Source organism: Brassica rapa, chromosome A04 (assembly GCF_000309985.2).
Source record: "Brassica rapa cultivar Chiifu-401-42 chromosome A04, CAAS_Brap_v3.01, whole genome shotgun sequence".
Lineage (NCBI taxonomy): Eukaryota > Viridiplantae > Streptophyta > Magnoliopsida > Brassicales > Brassicaceae > Brassica > Brassica rapa.
Genome location: NC_024798.2, coordinates 3,273,410 through 3,290,278, shown reverse-complemented (window position 1 = coordinate 3,290,278; position 16,869 = coordinate 3,273,410). Strand labels below are relative to the sequence as shown.

Here is a 16,869-nt window from a genome sequence, read left to right as displayed (position 1 = left end):
AAGATGACGGAGAAGACGAAAAGAAAAGGGGTCGAGGATCGCCTTTGGTCAAACCGTGTCTGACGTGTCGTAAAGAAGCCACCTGATTGGCTGATTTAATTGTCCTATGTGGACAGATGCTCATATAACCCTTTTAATATAGTATAGATAACACTAAATTTAAATCATATATTTGTACTTTTTATGATAATATCAAAGTTATATATTTATAAAATAAAAAATATATGTACATGCGTGCGGGTTAAACTCTAGGTCACATTAAATGTGGCTGCCTTTGTAAACGCCACCTTATTATTTTGCAAGAGGCTCATCTACTAATAAAACAATTTTTTTCCTTCTTTTGCAATTGCTTTTTTACCAATATGCATGTCCACCATCTTGACAGGATAACAAAAAAAAAAAAAACAAACCAAGTAGATATTACATCATACTATTATTTGACAACACACTTAAGTGAAAACGTTATAATTTGATTGGCTCACTCTTTTACATTTATTATTTTTTCTACATTATTCACTGTGTTTTATATTTATACATTTATTATTTTTTTCTCTCTTTTATACTATGTTTTATATTTATACATTTATTATATTTTTCTACATTATTCACTGTTTGTATCAAATATCAATTGATCTATTTTCGGTATCGTATAAACTATATTCAATTACTAATAACTTACTATACAAAACGGATGCCAAGAAAGAAATCTGAAGTTTGTTTTTGCATTCCAAACATGTATATACACTTAGAATTCAACCGGTAGTTGATGAAATTTGGCATTAGTTTTTTTTTCCTGTTATCTATCGACAGTAGTCTTTTTTTTTTGAACAACAAACATTTACAGACTCATGTTGACTCTGTAAACCAAATCGGTAACTTTGTATCTATGTGAACGGCGAAAGATGGTTGTTTCCTAGCACTGCGTGCTAAGCTATCCACCCTTTTAGATTCTTCGTCTGAGATACATGAACGATTTCTGAGTTAAGGAAGCTTATTTTTAAAAGCTTAATGTCACCGAGGTAAATGTCAAATGCTGGTCATTTTTCCGGTTCTGAAACTATCTTTACTAATTGAGAACAATCCGTTGCCATGCATAGTAGTCTAAATTATTTATTAAAATAAATGAAAAAAAGAAACTAATTTTTTAATATTTTTTAATATTTTTGAAAGAAATGTTAATTTTCATATTATGAAAAAGGTAATACATAACTATGTATTAAAACTAATTAACTTGTGGTTCGTCCGGAGTCATCTAATAATCCGGTGACCTGAAAAGTTATCCAATTTAATGTCCAGGTCAATTCTAAAAAAAAATTGTATATTTATTATATAAAGAGTAATATCGTTGTTTTTGTAAAAAAAAAGAGGAGAAAATATTTATCATTGTTAATGCAGTGTGTCTATATTTTTGTTATCATGAGTCATCGTCTTCTTCGTAGAAAGAGATTCCAAATGTGACTTATCGGCAACTACCCTCCATATGGGTCTTTAATCTTATTGCCTACTCATTAAAACCTTGATTTTCTGTTAAAGAATGCCAATCATCCACCGTTACATCTACCAAGGAATTGAATAAAGTTTAAGCAAACACGACTTTAGAGATTCTAATCTCTTGGGTTATAAAATCCTTAATCAAACCATTTGAGCAGTTATAATCCGATACAAAGTTTTGATCAATCATCTTCATGCTTCTCCATGTAGCTTCTCTATCGTGGGTCTACCATCTTTCTTTGTATGGTCTATGGTCTATGGTCAGATGTAAACTGGTGCAGCGGATGAGAAAGAGGTTCACGTGGAAATTGGACCGGTTGATGAGAATGAGAAATCAATACTCCTATTGGAGCTGCGCTTTCTGCTGATGATGCTACGGTTCGTCATTTAGTTGGAGATGCATTGGCTCAAACCTTGTGTCTGTCATGGCTGCTGTGGTCAGCGATCTGGCAGTGAGCTTTCATTGTTCTCAGTGATTTCGTCTGCTAATCTGGGTTTATGGTTATATCTACATTAAGTTCATGTCGTCTTAAGTCCAGATGCAAAGGTAACAATATCAAATATCTTCACTTTTAGAGTTAGTTTCAGTACAAAGTTTAATATACTCTGTTAATTAATTTTATTTTGTTTTTCGTGTTTAATGTCCATGGAAAAAAACATAAAAAAAGTGATGTGAATTTTAGTTTAAGAGGTGAATGAAAGATTTTCTTTTGGTGAATATATGTTGGAATCTATCCTAAAGGTTACTCAAGATTTGAAATAAATGTGTATTAGTGATTAGTAGATGTGATTGTGATACTGCAACATTATAGATGTAGGGTTTTTTTAATTTCTTGGAATTGTCTATTAGCAAGCTGGTCCGGTCCCTTCTTGACTTGTTTTTGTTTACATCGCAGGCGGTTTATGGAACTCTTTTCGAGGCAGATCATCGGTCTACTTATTGGAACTTTCCTCCAGCCAGATGGTAAGTTCCAAGGCAAAGAAAATTCCAAAGTGATCTCAAGATTATAAACGATTGCCTTGATGGAGTCATTCAAAACGCAAAAGAGACAAGACAGGTGTTTCACTACTTGATGCTATCTTCATTCTACTGTTTAGTTTCTGACTTTGTTATCTCTGTTTTTCCCAGGAAACAGATATAGAGAACTCCAGCAACGTGACTACTCTAATCTCAAGAAGGTTCTGCTATCTTTTATCTCTTGCATTCATTACTAAAGGTTATGAAAGTCTTTTGATTTTGTTTTCTTGGATTCATATGATGCAAGTCTTTTACGGTTCTTGGTCGACATGCGCGGTGTTGATATTGATCAATTGATGACCGGTATGCAAGATTATATATCTTATTGTACATCAATCTTATTGCACAAGTATGCTCTTAAATGTCATATTCCCATTTTTTCCATGACTGCTTAAAATCTCATTGTACAGTTATTTAGTATTTTGCTTCTAAACTTGCAGAATCCTGAAAAAATTAGGAAAGCTTGGTGAAGGTGCACCTACTAATGAATCATTGAAAAAGCTAGAGTACGTTAACTTATAAATTATCTTCTTAGATCTTTCTTTTGGTCTAGTTGTTTCAATCATTGACTGCTTTGCTCAATGCTTCTGCAGGTACATATGACTCATTGGTGTAGAATCCCTTCGTCTGTATCCTCAGCCGCCTCTGCTCATCAGGCACACTCTTAAACCAGAAACCTTGAATGGTATGTATGAAGTTGCTTTCATTAAAATACAAGAAGCTTCTGTTATGAATTTATGATTATATGCAGTCTGCGTACAGAAATGACTAGAGAAAGACTTAGACCATGTCTTGCGTATGCAGGAGGATACAAAGGTGAAGAGGAAGGTCATAAAGTTCCAAAAAGGACCGATATCTTCATTTCCGTAGTATCTTTTTATATTAGTTTATGATTCTTCAATGGAACCTGCTTTTGTTTAATTTTATCAGTTATTAAACATTCAGGTGTAAAATCTCCATAGATCTCCATACTTTTGGGATAACCCACAAGAGTTTGAGCCTGATAGGTTCTTAAGAACAAAGGAGAGCAATGGTATTGAAGGCTGGGCTGGATTTGATCCATCTCGAAGCCCTGGTGCACTTTACCCCAACGAGGTGAACATCCAAAACTTGCAAATCCAGTCTTCCCCTTAAATTCATTATTTTTTAGTTAGCTCTCTCCTGCTTTGTAACAAGACTATTGTCTCCTTTGTGGGATGGTGTTATGGTGAGAACAGATCATAGCAGACTTTCAATCTTTACCATTTGGTGGAGGGCCAAGGAAATGCATTGGAGAGCAGTTTGCACTAATGGAGTCGACTGTTGCACTAGCTAATGTTTGGAACCGTTTGTCTCTAAGGATCTGAGCCTCTCACCGATTGTTAACCGTATTGTTTCACTACTCACGTGTAACTTGATTATGGAAACCTATTTAGTCAAATCCGCATTCTGGCCCAATAAAACGTATATGTGGGCTAAAACTCTTTTGTATGTATCTAGGGCTTTCATATTTTCTGTTTTCACCCGTAAACTTTAGCTAATAAAATAAAGAGAAATTGTACTCCCTACACACCATTTTTCCCCTATTTACACTCCATACCCTATATCCCTCCAATTTTTTTCCCCCCAACATTACCATTTTCCCCCCATTCAATGATATCCCACCTTTGTTAGTATATTTAGCTAATTTACTCTAAAATAAAATCTGAAACTATGAGATTCACCTCTGAAATACTTACCCAGGAAAAGGTATTGACAACTTCTTGACTTTCTGTGGAATGCTATATACCATATTTGTTTTATCAATATTTAAGCTATCGGTTTTAATACTTCAAACGTATGTTTTTCTTGACAGAGTTGTGTGATCCACGGTTCTATCCCAATAAAAACTCTAAAAATAAATAATTTTGTAACTATATAATTTTATATATTTTTAGAGTTATTATTATCTTTGAAACAGTTTATTACAATTCTATATTTTTGAAATTAATTTTGGGTAAAATAAATAAAAATAACAATTAATTACTCGTATAAATTGTTTAATTTTTTAAATTCAAATGTTATATCTTTTTTCTCACCCTATTTGATTTATATACTAACAACTATCTAGTAAACACTAACCAACTCCATAAACCTTAACTTTTGAACATGAAATCACTAATAATGCTAATGGTCGATCAAACTGTTACGATGATAAGATATAAAAATATTAACGCATATGAATTCACCAGTCATTTTTATATAGGCAATTCTCTCAAATAGTTCTTTTTAAGTTTTTGTCACAAAAATCCTTGTTCCTAGTTTTGGGTGTTTGGTTGGTTCCAGTTCGGTTCTTTTGATTTTTGGTTTTTCGGTTCTATAGATGTAGAAACCGATTAGTTATTTATGAAATTTGATTCAATTCGGTTCAGTTATTTTGGTTTATTCGGTTAGGATAACTATTATGGGGACTAACGAATATCGGATAAACTTTTTGGTCTCAATTTGGCTCTGATTCGGTTCCAATTTTTAATTAATTTTGGATAATAAATTGGATCTTTTCATTTTTCAGATTATATATCGGGTAATAGGATAAATTTAAATGTTCTGAAGTAATTAGTTTCTTTCAGATATGTAAAATAATTTTAATATTTCAGATAAAAAGATATCCAAGTATTTTGGGTATATCTGTTTATAAGTAATTTTAAAACTAAATATAATTAATTTTTTTAAGTATGTAAATTGTTTTTAAAAATTTTGGATAACTGGTTTGCTTTTTTTTTTTTTTTAAATAGATGAACCACTCGGTAATTTGTGACCTTAAGTTCGTTCAGGTTTATTATTATTATTATTCGGTTCCCGGTTTATAGGCCCATGCCTACTTGTTCCCTTAGAGTAGTAGTCAGTCTTGTCTTAAAAATAATTCAAGGATTTTAGGTTGCCGAACACAGTTAGTTAACAAATCGATTGTGTTCAATTCGTCGCTGTTGTCAGTAAATGCAAGCCTAAAACGCACATGTAATGAGTTTAACTTGTTATCTTTTGTATATAAAAAAATAAAAAGAGAGAGCGGAGAATAGTTTTGCTTGAATCGCAAGTTTCTCTCAAAGAAATGGCAAATCATCAGACCTTTATTTCATACTATATTGTTTTGATTCTCGTGCCATTTGTATGGTCGTCAAACACTTTGACAGCTAACCAAATTCTCTCGATCTCAAGCAATCGCACAATGATTTCTCCCGGTAACGTTTTCGAGCTCGGTTTCTTCAAACTCGCCGGGTCTAATACTAAAGAAGATGGCGAGCGTTGGTACCTAGGCTTGTGGTTCTACAAAGCTAGTTCGAAGATGAATCCTCTTTGGGTAGCTAATCGAGAGAGCCCCTTGTATGATTCCAAGGGAGCCTTAAAAATATACAAGTCCAACCTCGTCATTGTCAATCAATCTGGAAACATTATATGGTCCTCTTCGAATGCGGTAGTCCCTTCTCCTCCTAAAACATCTTCGGTGGTAGCAGAGCTTCTATCTAACGGAAACTTCGTGTTGAGATACTCAGACGACAACAGGGGGGATTCGTTTCTTTGGGAAAGTTTCGATTACCCGACCGACACACTACTCCCTGGGTCTGATTTGGCTAAAGGCGTCAACAGAAGCCTTACTTCGTGGATAAGCAACAACAACCCTTCTACCGGAATTTATTCGTATGCATTGCTGAGCAAAAATCAGGAGATGTTTTTGTTGGACGCGAAATCATCACCGGTTTACAGAAGAAGTTTCGGTTTAAAGACACCTTATGCACTTGGCAATGGATACTACTTGCTACTACTGCAAGTTACATATGACGGATTATTACAGCAGTTTTCGTGGTCTCCAACTACACGTGAAAAGACCTTGCTATGGCGTGGGCCCAGAGATAGATGCGATCTTTACGGCAAGATTTGTGGTTCTAACAGCGTCTGCAGCCTTGAGAAGGTGGACGTTCACGTGTTTGCCGGCTGTACGTGTTTCAAAGGCTTTAAGCCAAGAAACTGGCGGGGATGGTGGTTAAGAAACATGACAGAAGGATGCCAGAGAATAAGTCGGTTGAACTGTACTGGCAATGGGTTTCAAGTTCTGAAGAATGTCAAGTTGCCAGATACAAAGGACGCGGGTTTGGAGAGGAGCATTGGTCCAAAGGAATGTAGACAAAGGTGTATAGAAGATTGCAGCTGTACGGGGTTTGCTAATGTGGAGTTGGATTGCTTCCTTTACAGTTCTGATCTAGTTGATTTACGAACACTGCAAAGTGGTCAACAATTATACATCAAAGTGGCTACTAGTTATCTCGGTAAATTTTTTATCTCTTCATAGAGTAAACTCAAAATAAGAGTAGTTTTAATATTATACTAGTATTTTGAAAGCGCAAATTTATTATCGGAACAAACTAAATATATTTGATATAAATTTATACTTTCAATTTTGTATATATTTTTAAATGTTACAAAAGAAACATAATTTATGCAAATTATTATATGTTTAATGTTTGAATTGAAATAATTCTAATTATTAAAAAAATACGAATGGGCGAGTGGTTAATGAGTCAGGTGTATTTAGTTTCTATATCAGGTTCGAATCCAAACACTAACAGATTTTTTAGTCAATTTTTTTTCTTCTAATTATGAAATATGTAATCAGATTTTAGAATGATATGCAAATATAGGAGATGAAATTTTAAAACATGTAATCAAGTTCAGTAAAATTAGGATATAAATTTTTGTATTTATCAGCATTGTTGTTATTAATGTAATTAGTTAATAATGTCCGCATAGAAAAACTGACATGGAACCGACTCAAAAGTCGGGGTCTCGAACCAATTAGACTTAGATTATATATCTTTGAATAGAACTTAATTGCCATATCCGAAATTGATAATGAACCCGCTCCGCACCAAAACCAAATAAGTATTCGGAAAATTTTGCTTTTTTCATTAAAACTATATTCACCAGGATCCATGAAAACATGATCCAGTTTTTATAATACAAGAACTAGATTTTGACCCGCGCTTGGAAAGCGCGGATTTTTTGGATTATATTATAATACAAAGTTTTATTATATCGAAAATATAATTTCTAACAGTTATATAATCTATGAATTAGTTTATTTGATATTTTATATGTACACTTTTACGTAAATTTGTTTTAGGCATGAGAATTATATCCGGATCAAAAAAACAAACCGAACCGACCCAGAAATATAGTTTTAGTTCAGGTCAAGAGAAGTTAAGAATTGGGGTTTTTTTTTGGACCCGCATGTCTTTGTTTGTGTCCGGGTACTACCCTTGACCCAATCATAAATATGTTGTGTTTATTAGGTATATTTGGATATTTCGAATATGTTTCCAGCATTATGGATATTTTTTTTAGGTTTTTGGTTTATGATTATAGTTTTGATTTCAGGTAAATTTTCAAATTAAAATTTTTTTTTGGGTATTTTCAGTTTAGTGACAGATTTTTAATAAGATTTTGAATTTTTAGGTATTTGAATTTTTTTGGGTATTTGTTTGGAGTTTCAAGTACTTTTCGTGTTTCAGATATTTTTCAGATTTTTTTGATATTTCGAATTTTCTTAGGATCCTAAATACCCGAACAGATGTGGACCTATTACGTCTATCTCGGGTCCAACAACCTTTTGATATAGATTTTTAATGTTATTGTACAAAAACATGGTTGATGAAATATTTTTAGAAAACTCATTTTTAAATATGAAAATATCTATCAAACTATAGAGGGTTAAAAGTTTAGTATATAATATGAAATTTTAGTAGGAAAGTTTATATATGATATGATTATGTTATTATAAAGGAAAGAGGAAGTTAGAATGTACACATATATATCATGTAACTTCTCTTGCTTTAAATCATATATTATATGATAAAAGTGATAATATAAAACATTAGTTTCAATGTTTTTATGATTAAAAGTCAAAATCTATATATATATAAATATGTTTGGTTCACTCCTGGGGTGTCCACGTGGAAACTCACTCCCTGACAGACTGCCACGTGTCCAAGGGTTGTGAAACTCACCGTTTCATTTATTCCTCATGGACTTTGTGTTAACACGGATTTTAGAATGCAGTTTTGAAAAAGCCCAACTTGAAAATAGGTTAAGACAACTTGAAACGTATCGTTTTCTGTTTCCTGTTCTTCTTCACCATGGCCACGAAGCTCCAACTGTTTCGATTCATCTTCTTCCTCAGAGCTTGATTTTCACCGGTTACGCATTCATCTTCTTAAAGTCGTCCTTGATTTCATCATCCACGATCTCCATTTATTGTATGTTTCGCTCTTGCAAGGCGGTGGAGAAATCTCAGTATAAAAAGGTTAGATCCATGTTCTCTCGAAATTATCCTGACGACCTATTCAAACATAGATATCCCTTTATTTTCTGGAAAATGGCTAGCTCTCAAGTTTTCTTTTCCGATTTGAAGCCCGGCTGATGTTCCTACACGATTGAGGTGATGTTGCTTCGTTTCTGGGAGGCTAGGAATGTTAGGCAGGGTGATGAACTCAAAACGATGAAGATCAAGGCTTAAAATTAGGTGTAATCAGAATTTAGACTTTTAGACTCTCCTCTGTTGATACGGTTCAGTGATTCGATCCGTTTTTATGAGAAATACAGTAATGTTCTATGAGTGAAATCAATTAAAACTTTTCGTTGAGAGACAATAATTTAAAAGTTTTACAAGGCTATGGCTATCGTTGTTTCTATGTTTACTGAAGAGGAGACTGAGAGGTACATATCATCTGGTTTGCTTTCTCCAAATGTGGAGGCTAAGATTGTGGATCAGGATACGGGTCGTGTCTTGGGGTTTGATCAAACTGGCGAACTCAGGTTCCGGAGTCCTACTGTGATGAAAGGTGTTTGCTTCTTCTTTAACACGCAATTCTTTTGTGTTTGGTGTTGGTATGAAACTGTGTTGAGTTGCTTTTAAAGGTTATTTCAAAAACGTAGAAAGCTACTGCTTCTACTATTGATTCAGAAGGATGGTTGAAGACCGGAGATGTGTGTTACATTAACAGTGAGGGTTTTGTCTTTGCTGTTGGTAGATTAAAGGAGCTAATCAAATGCAACGGATATCAGGTAAGAAACAAAAAAAATTACATATAATCAACTTGTGTTTGATCTTCTTAATGTTTTAAAACTTATAAATTTGGTTAGAAGCAGTGTTGCTAGCTCATCCAGAGATTGCTGATGCAGCAGTAATACCGTGAGAACTTGCTTTTAAACATGACCCATCACTAAATTCTTCTCTTTAATGACCTTTTTTGAGGCTTTAGCTCTTACTTTTCTATCTTATTGTTTTTGAAGTATCCTGACAAGAAAGCTGGGCAATATCCAATGGCATATATCATCAGAACAACTGGAATCAACTTATCCGAAAGTGAAATCATGATCTTAGTCGCAAAGCAGGTGTTTTCAACCATGCAGACCATGTTTTGTAACTAATCCAGCCGTGGTTCCTTATATTTATTCTGAGTTTTGTTTGGATTACGTAGGTATCTCCATACAAGAGGATATGTAAGGTCAGTCACGGTTTTGTCTTCGATCCCCAAGAATCCCTCTGGCAAGATTTTAAGAAGAGAACTTATAAAGCTCACAACCTCAAAGCTCTGGCAGGGAGCTGTGTCCACCAGCCTTATCTCACACTTCACCATTAGTTAACTCATTTATTTGGTTAATTCCTCTATAAAAATCTCAGTCAAAACTGAAATATTACAAACTTATCAATTCTCATACTGAATCTCTGTTTCTCTGTATATACAAACAGAATATATTACATAAATAAATAAAATCAAACGTTATAATAATTAAATAAATATAATATAACAAGACATTATGGGCCAATATTTAGCCAATATAGCTAGCAACCCCGTACCAGTTGGCTAGGGAGAATCTATGAATTATCAAAACAACTTAAATTAGTGGAAGTATTATAAATTATGGGCAAACACTTGGCGATATTAATCGAATATAACTTGTGACACAAACCACAAAAATGAAACAATACGATAGTGTGTACAATAAATTATTGACACATACACAAAAAAATATAAATCACGCGCATCCCCGGTGCTCAAATTATTGTAACACAATATAAACCAATATCCTACGCCTGATGTAGCATCCCTCTTAAATCAATACTACATAAAACATCAAACAAACTCATCTCCAAACTTACTCATATTTATATTTGGTTGTTTCTATCAAGATAACCATTAAAGTTATATAACAAGATTTATTTTAAAAACATACAAACTATCGTTGCCATCCCAAAACATAAAAACTACAATTAATCTCACAAAATATGAGGGTAACTATTTTATAGGATAAAACATATTAGCAGATTTATGTTCGTCACATAAAAAAATAACTCTTTTTATAATAATTCTTTTATGTCATTTTCTTCAACATATATATATATATAAAAGATGTATTGTAATGTGCACATTTATATAATAATAAATAATGATAGTATATATTATAAAACTAAACATCTGAAACTAAAATAAATATTAAAAATATAATGCTATTAAAAATATAATGGTATTATAAAATAAATATAAATACTATAGCATTTACTATAATGCTAATATTATGATCTCATAATTCTTTCATTATTTGTTTGTTTATAATATTTTTAAATCTATAATAATTTTTAAATACTTCATAAATTAATACAAAATAACTTTTATTATAACTTCCCGCCCGCAGGGCGGGCCGACCCTAGTAGTAAATATAGTAATAGTAATGATTAAGATTTAAGAGTGATATTTGAATAAATAAAGGAATTGAATAAATTATTGTTAGAGAAATATATGATAACATATTGTTAGTCTAAATTTAAGGTAATACCAAAAAATAATGAGTTAAATAAAAGAGTCCAAACAACTTTTATAGGTAGATTTTTTAAGACTCCTTCCATTTTAATAGTATTGATGCGACTTTTTTTCAAAACCTAAGAAAATGATAACAAAAAAACTAACCATACCCGAGTGAATACCTATGTCAAATCTTAACTAAATCACTGCATAATAATTTTTAACAATTATGACTATTCATTTGTCAACAAATCGATTAAAATATTTTTAAAGTTATACTTTAAGTAAACTTTATTTTACATTAAGTCAAAAACTTTATAATCTAATGCGAAATTATTTTAGTTTTGGAAACCTTTTTCTTATACATTAAATAATTTGTAGTTCTAAAAATTATAAGTTTTCATGGTTTGTACTTTATTTTTATACAAACTAGAATTTGACCCGCGCGGATGCGCGAGATTATTTATATTTATAATTTATGTTTTTAAATTAAAAATTATGATTTAATAAAATTTTATAAGTTTGGGTTCGTTTCCAGATTTTTTTTTTGTTTGGTTCCGGTTCGGATGTGGTATTTGGTTCAAGAAATATAGTAATCGTTCAGTTATTTTTGAATTTGAATATGGTTTGAATTTAGTTATTTTGGTTTTTGGTTTGGATCAAATAACAATGTTAGACATTTTATTTTTAGTTTAGTTATTTAAAAACTTAATTAAGTGAATAAATAGTGAACAACTTTCTTAAACTGTTTCGGGAAAGTTGGAATGTAATTAATATATTCTACATATAAAAATAGCAAAAACAGGAAATTGAATAAAATAAAAATATTCCTGAAAACGTTGAACTAAAAATCTGTTTAACAATACAAATCTTATTTATAATATGTTCAGTGTAGAAAATATTGTGGGTTGGGTATTTAAAGATGCTGTTGCCTGTTGGTATATGCCGTCTCTTCTACAAATCCCAAATAAATATTCCAAGGTCAGTAGTTCATTTAGTTTCGCAACAGCCATAGTCTAAAGCTATCTCTACAGCAAGATGACAAATTAAACATAAACTAAAAACTAATTGGCTATTTTTGAATTATTGGTACCGAGTTCTCACTGGATATATAGTAAGCACTAACCAATAACACATGGTTGTTGTTACCAGCTATAAATTATCATAAACTTTAAATTCATCTGAAGCCCATGTCTTTTATTTGATGTTGTGTTTAAACTTGAAAAAGAAAACTCAATCCTTGACAAAGAATAACGTAGAAGAGACACATAAGCTATTAAAGTACTAATCTAGAACGTTGGATGATGAGGAGCTAGAACCAGAAGTTGAAGGTCTCTCCGACTCATCCTACACCCACCACCAGCACGCACCACGTTTTCACGTGCCTAAAGCTTTTAAATTTCACGAAAATAAACCCATCAAGCCACCCAAAAGAACATATACAAACTTGACCAAGCACTAAAAATTTATAATGAACCATCAATGAAAACGTTACCAATCGATATTCCCACATCCAGATTAAAAACCCTACTTCCTGTTTAGATTGAAAATCTTAAGACTAAATCCATCTCGACTCGAGAATTGCTTTTGATTTTCACTGTTGATGACTTTTTCGTTCAAAGCTTTTAACGATGACATATGAACTTGTGTAGACTTTTAAGTTTAGTAAAATGTTTAATCAAATAATTAGGTGAATGTGTATTAAACCTCCTCCTAACGGTGATAGATGAAAGTGAATTTAATAAAGTCTATATTTTTATATTTAGTCACAACATATTTAATAGGCCCAAAATTAAAAACATGTCATGGTAGAATTCAAATAAGACTCCATTTTAATAAAGTAGATAATTTTACTTTTATTGAACTGAATTTATATTATCTGAATCCAATTTAAGTGGATTAGTTAAATGGGCTTCTGGTTGTTAAAAAGGGCTTCTGAAAAGTCATTCATCATTCTTAAACCCAGGTTAGATGATTAAAATATCTGAATCCAATTCATCATTTATCGCGTTTAAGACTAACATCCTGCTGTTCATCTATACTGAGAGTATAAACCTTAAATTTTGCAGTTAATCTGCATCGATAATTATACAAATCAATTTCAAAATGAAATACAACAAATTCTATTTTGGAACAAAATATCAGAGAAATATCAATTAAAAATGAGATTTGAAATGTAAGAAATGCAGGTGTTACAAAAAAAAAAAAGAAATGTAGGAAATGCAGAAAATTATAATCATAAAACTTTCTTCATCGTGTTTATAAAATTCCAGTTTGGTTTGATCATCATCATGTACATTGTTCTGGAACTAAAAATTGTTGTGGTCATAATTTTTGTTTGTTAGTGATAAATTAATTGATGAAAATAAAAAATGCTTAGAAAGAGAATGTGATAAATGTTTTTGGTCGAGAAAATATGGTGTGGTAAGAGTTTTAAAATAAATAGATACATTTATATAAAAAAAATCAGTTTTTTAAAAGTAGGTCTAGTGGCAATAGATTTAATATTCTAGGGTACACTAAGGGCAGATAATAAGAATGATCCTGAATTAATAATACTGATTCTGTTTTTTTTTAGGCAAAACTAGAAGGTTTAGTGGAACAATCAAAAGGGTTATAATTGGTGGCGGAGGAGCCATCTGCAGTGTTCTGGCTTTCACCATCTTATGGTGGTGCTGGAAGATAATGCAGAAGCCATCAGGAGCAACTGGTAACAATTTCTTTCTTTATTTCATTATCTGATCTGATTCAATTTCTTGATGTTCTACCCAGTTTTTGTTTTGTTTTGTCTTACTGAGAAACACAGATTTGCTAATCGACGGAGATAGAACTGACTCGTACGAGGTTGTGGCAGCTCGAGTTCAACGGATAGAGTTTCTAACTATAGCTGAAGCAACAAACGACTTTTGTGATTCAAACATACTTGGCAAAGGTGGATTTGGTACAGTTTACAAGGTACAACTATATTATAACAAATAATAAAATTTGTTAACGTGTTGGTTCTTATTAGCTATAAAAACAATTTATCTACCTAAAATATGTTGGGGTTTATAAGCCCATGTGAAATATCAAAAAATACACAATAGTAATTTCCGTTTATTGTGTGTTCTCCAGTAGTGCGGTGGTAGTTATATCGTTGTTTCCTTCAGTTACCTTAGTTTATGGTTTCAATCTTGGTACACCAAACTTTGGCTCCGAATTTATGGTTCAGAAAAAGAAATTACACAATAGTTTCGGTCATGTGTCTTTTTATCATGCATAATCTAATACAATATGTTGTACTTTTTGGAGTGTGCAGGGAAAATTAGTTGAGGGGACAGATATCGCTGTGAAGAGACTGACCAGAATGTCAGATTCGGGAACCTCTCAGTTCTTGAACGAGGTGAATTTAATTTCAGAACTTCAGCACTTCAATGTTATTAGTCTACTTGGGTATTGTTTCCACAGTGACGAGCACATATTGGTGTTCGAGTACCACGCAAATCGAAGCCTTGATTTGTATATCTTTGGTTGGTATATTTTTCTTTCAATTTTTGTTTTGGTAAAACTTCTTCTGTCTAGAGGTCAGACCGAAGCTAATTCAGTCGAATATGTGTTCAATTTGTAGGAAGTACCGAAAGCTCTAAGCTAAGTTGGAAAATAAGACATAAAATAATTAAAGGAATCGCAAGAGGAATGACGTATCTCCACCACGATTCATGTGTAACGATCATCCACCGAGATTTGAAAGTAAGCAACATCTTGCTTGATAAAGATATGAATCCCAAAATATCGGATTTTGGGATTTCTCGACTAGTTAGTAGAGACCATATCCAAACCAACACGAATAAGGTAGCTGGAACCCGGTAAGTTTTTCAACATAATTGTACATTCATTTCTCAACAAGTGGATAAAAACTCTTTCAATAACTGATCATCTTATTTTTCGGTTTACTCAGGGGATACATAGCTCCCGAGTGCTGGTCTGACAAGATATTCACAAAAAAAACTGATGTCTTTAGTTTTGGAGTTGTGATTCTTGAAATAATAAGCGGCAAGGCGAACTATAAGTTCACCAACTCTAAGGGAGAGACTAGTCTCCTCACATGCGTAAGTAATTCTATCATTGGTTTCATTTATGTTTCTTTCCCAAGTAACATTACTAAAAACCATTTTATAAGCAGATGTGGAGGAACTGGGAAGAAGAAAGCTTGCTTGAGGTAGTTGATCCATCCATTATGGATTCATCATCTTCACCGTTAACAATGATTCAGATCGTTCGATATACCCAAATTGGTCTGTTATGCATTCAAAATATTCCACAAGACAGACCTACAATGTCCTCCCTTGTGGTAATGTTTGAAAGTTCAACCGAACTTCCTCGTCCTAAACCTCCCGTTTATTTTAACAGTGACACTACATACAGTACTTTTGAGATCGGTTCTACATCTATGTCGACAACAATGTCCTCCCTTGTGCGTACAGAATATTCCACGAGACATACCTACAATGTCCTCCCTTGTGGTAATGTAAGAAAGTTCAACAGAGCTTCCTCGGCCTAAACCTCCCGTTTATTTTAACTATGACACTACGAACAGTACTTTTGAGATCGGTTCTACGTCTACGTCGACCATACGGCCAACCAGCAAATATCAGTCAACTATAGAACCTAGCTAAAGTTGAAATGTTTTACTTTTCCTTATATCAATAAACATCATGTATGTATTTTGTTGGATACGGATCTGACTTGTCTATTTGAGTGAAGTTCTGTACGGTCAGAGCCGGCCTTGAAGGTAAGCCAAGGAAGCATACGCTTCCGGCCACCTAATAATTAATAAATATTCAGCCACATATTCCAGGATTGTCCACTAGGTTAGTTGGTCAAAGTTGCTGCCACACACGGGAGAGGTTATGTCTTCGATTCTTCCTCAACACTTAATTATTTTTATTTCCTTATTTCTTTTAAATGAGCCAATTTACAGGCCCAAAAAATTAATTTGCTTCCGGCCTATATAATCCTAGGACCGGCACTGTGTACGGTAATATTATTGGTAAGTTTTACAATGGAAGTTTCCACTTCCTCGTCTAATAATGAGCTAACTAGGTGATAACCCGCGCCCTGCGCGGAGTTAAGAGACTTATAGTTTATCACTTTAAATATATAGGTATTAGAAAAATAAAAATCATAGAAAGAAATATTATATTTTATATAGTAAAAGATTTCACGAAATTGTGTATGTCTATATAAATTAAGCTTCAGTTTGTTTTTTAAACTTGTATATTTGTTTTGTTACTTTGAAGTATATGTCCTAGAAGTGAATTTCTAGGAGTAAAAAAAGCTTATATAAAATAAATTATGAAGTAAAGTTAAACAAAACATTGGCGATAGTGGCAATATAATTATTGTTTTCATAAATAAATTATAAATATAAAATAAAACATAGGATAAGTAATAGAGTAATAATATATGAAAGAAACAAAATATAAGAAAATAATATGGTGAGGATGTATTGAGAAGGTCTGCCATGAATGCCATAAGTATGTTCGTAATTCAAATTCACGTCGG

At 32.6% G+C, this 16,869-nt stretch overlaps 2 protein-coding genes across 2 annotated transcripts in view; one reads left to right on the top strand and one right to left on the bottom strand.

The window, feature by feature from the left end:
- LOC103863213 overlaps positions 1-16,869 on the bottom strand; it is a 743,758-nt gene that overhangs the window by 132,941 nt on the left and 593,948 nt on the right. The gene's annotated exons all lie outside the window — the stretch shown is intronic.
- Positions 5,519-16,071, top strand: LOC103863364 (putative serine/threonine-protein kinase receptor). The gene is made up of 7 exons (XM_033290618.1): positions 5,519-6,792; positions 13,904-14,035; positions 14,132-14,280; positions 14,624-14,834; positions 14,933-15,170; positions 15,263-15,413; positions 15,488-16,071. Exons 1-7 carry the CDS (start codon positions 5,580-5,582, stop codon positions 15,863-15,865), a joined length of 2,472 nt encoding a protein of 823 aa, XP_033146509.1. The 5' UTR covers positions 5,519-5,579; the 3' UTR covers positions 15,866-16,071.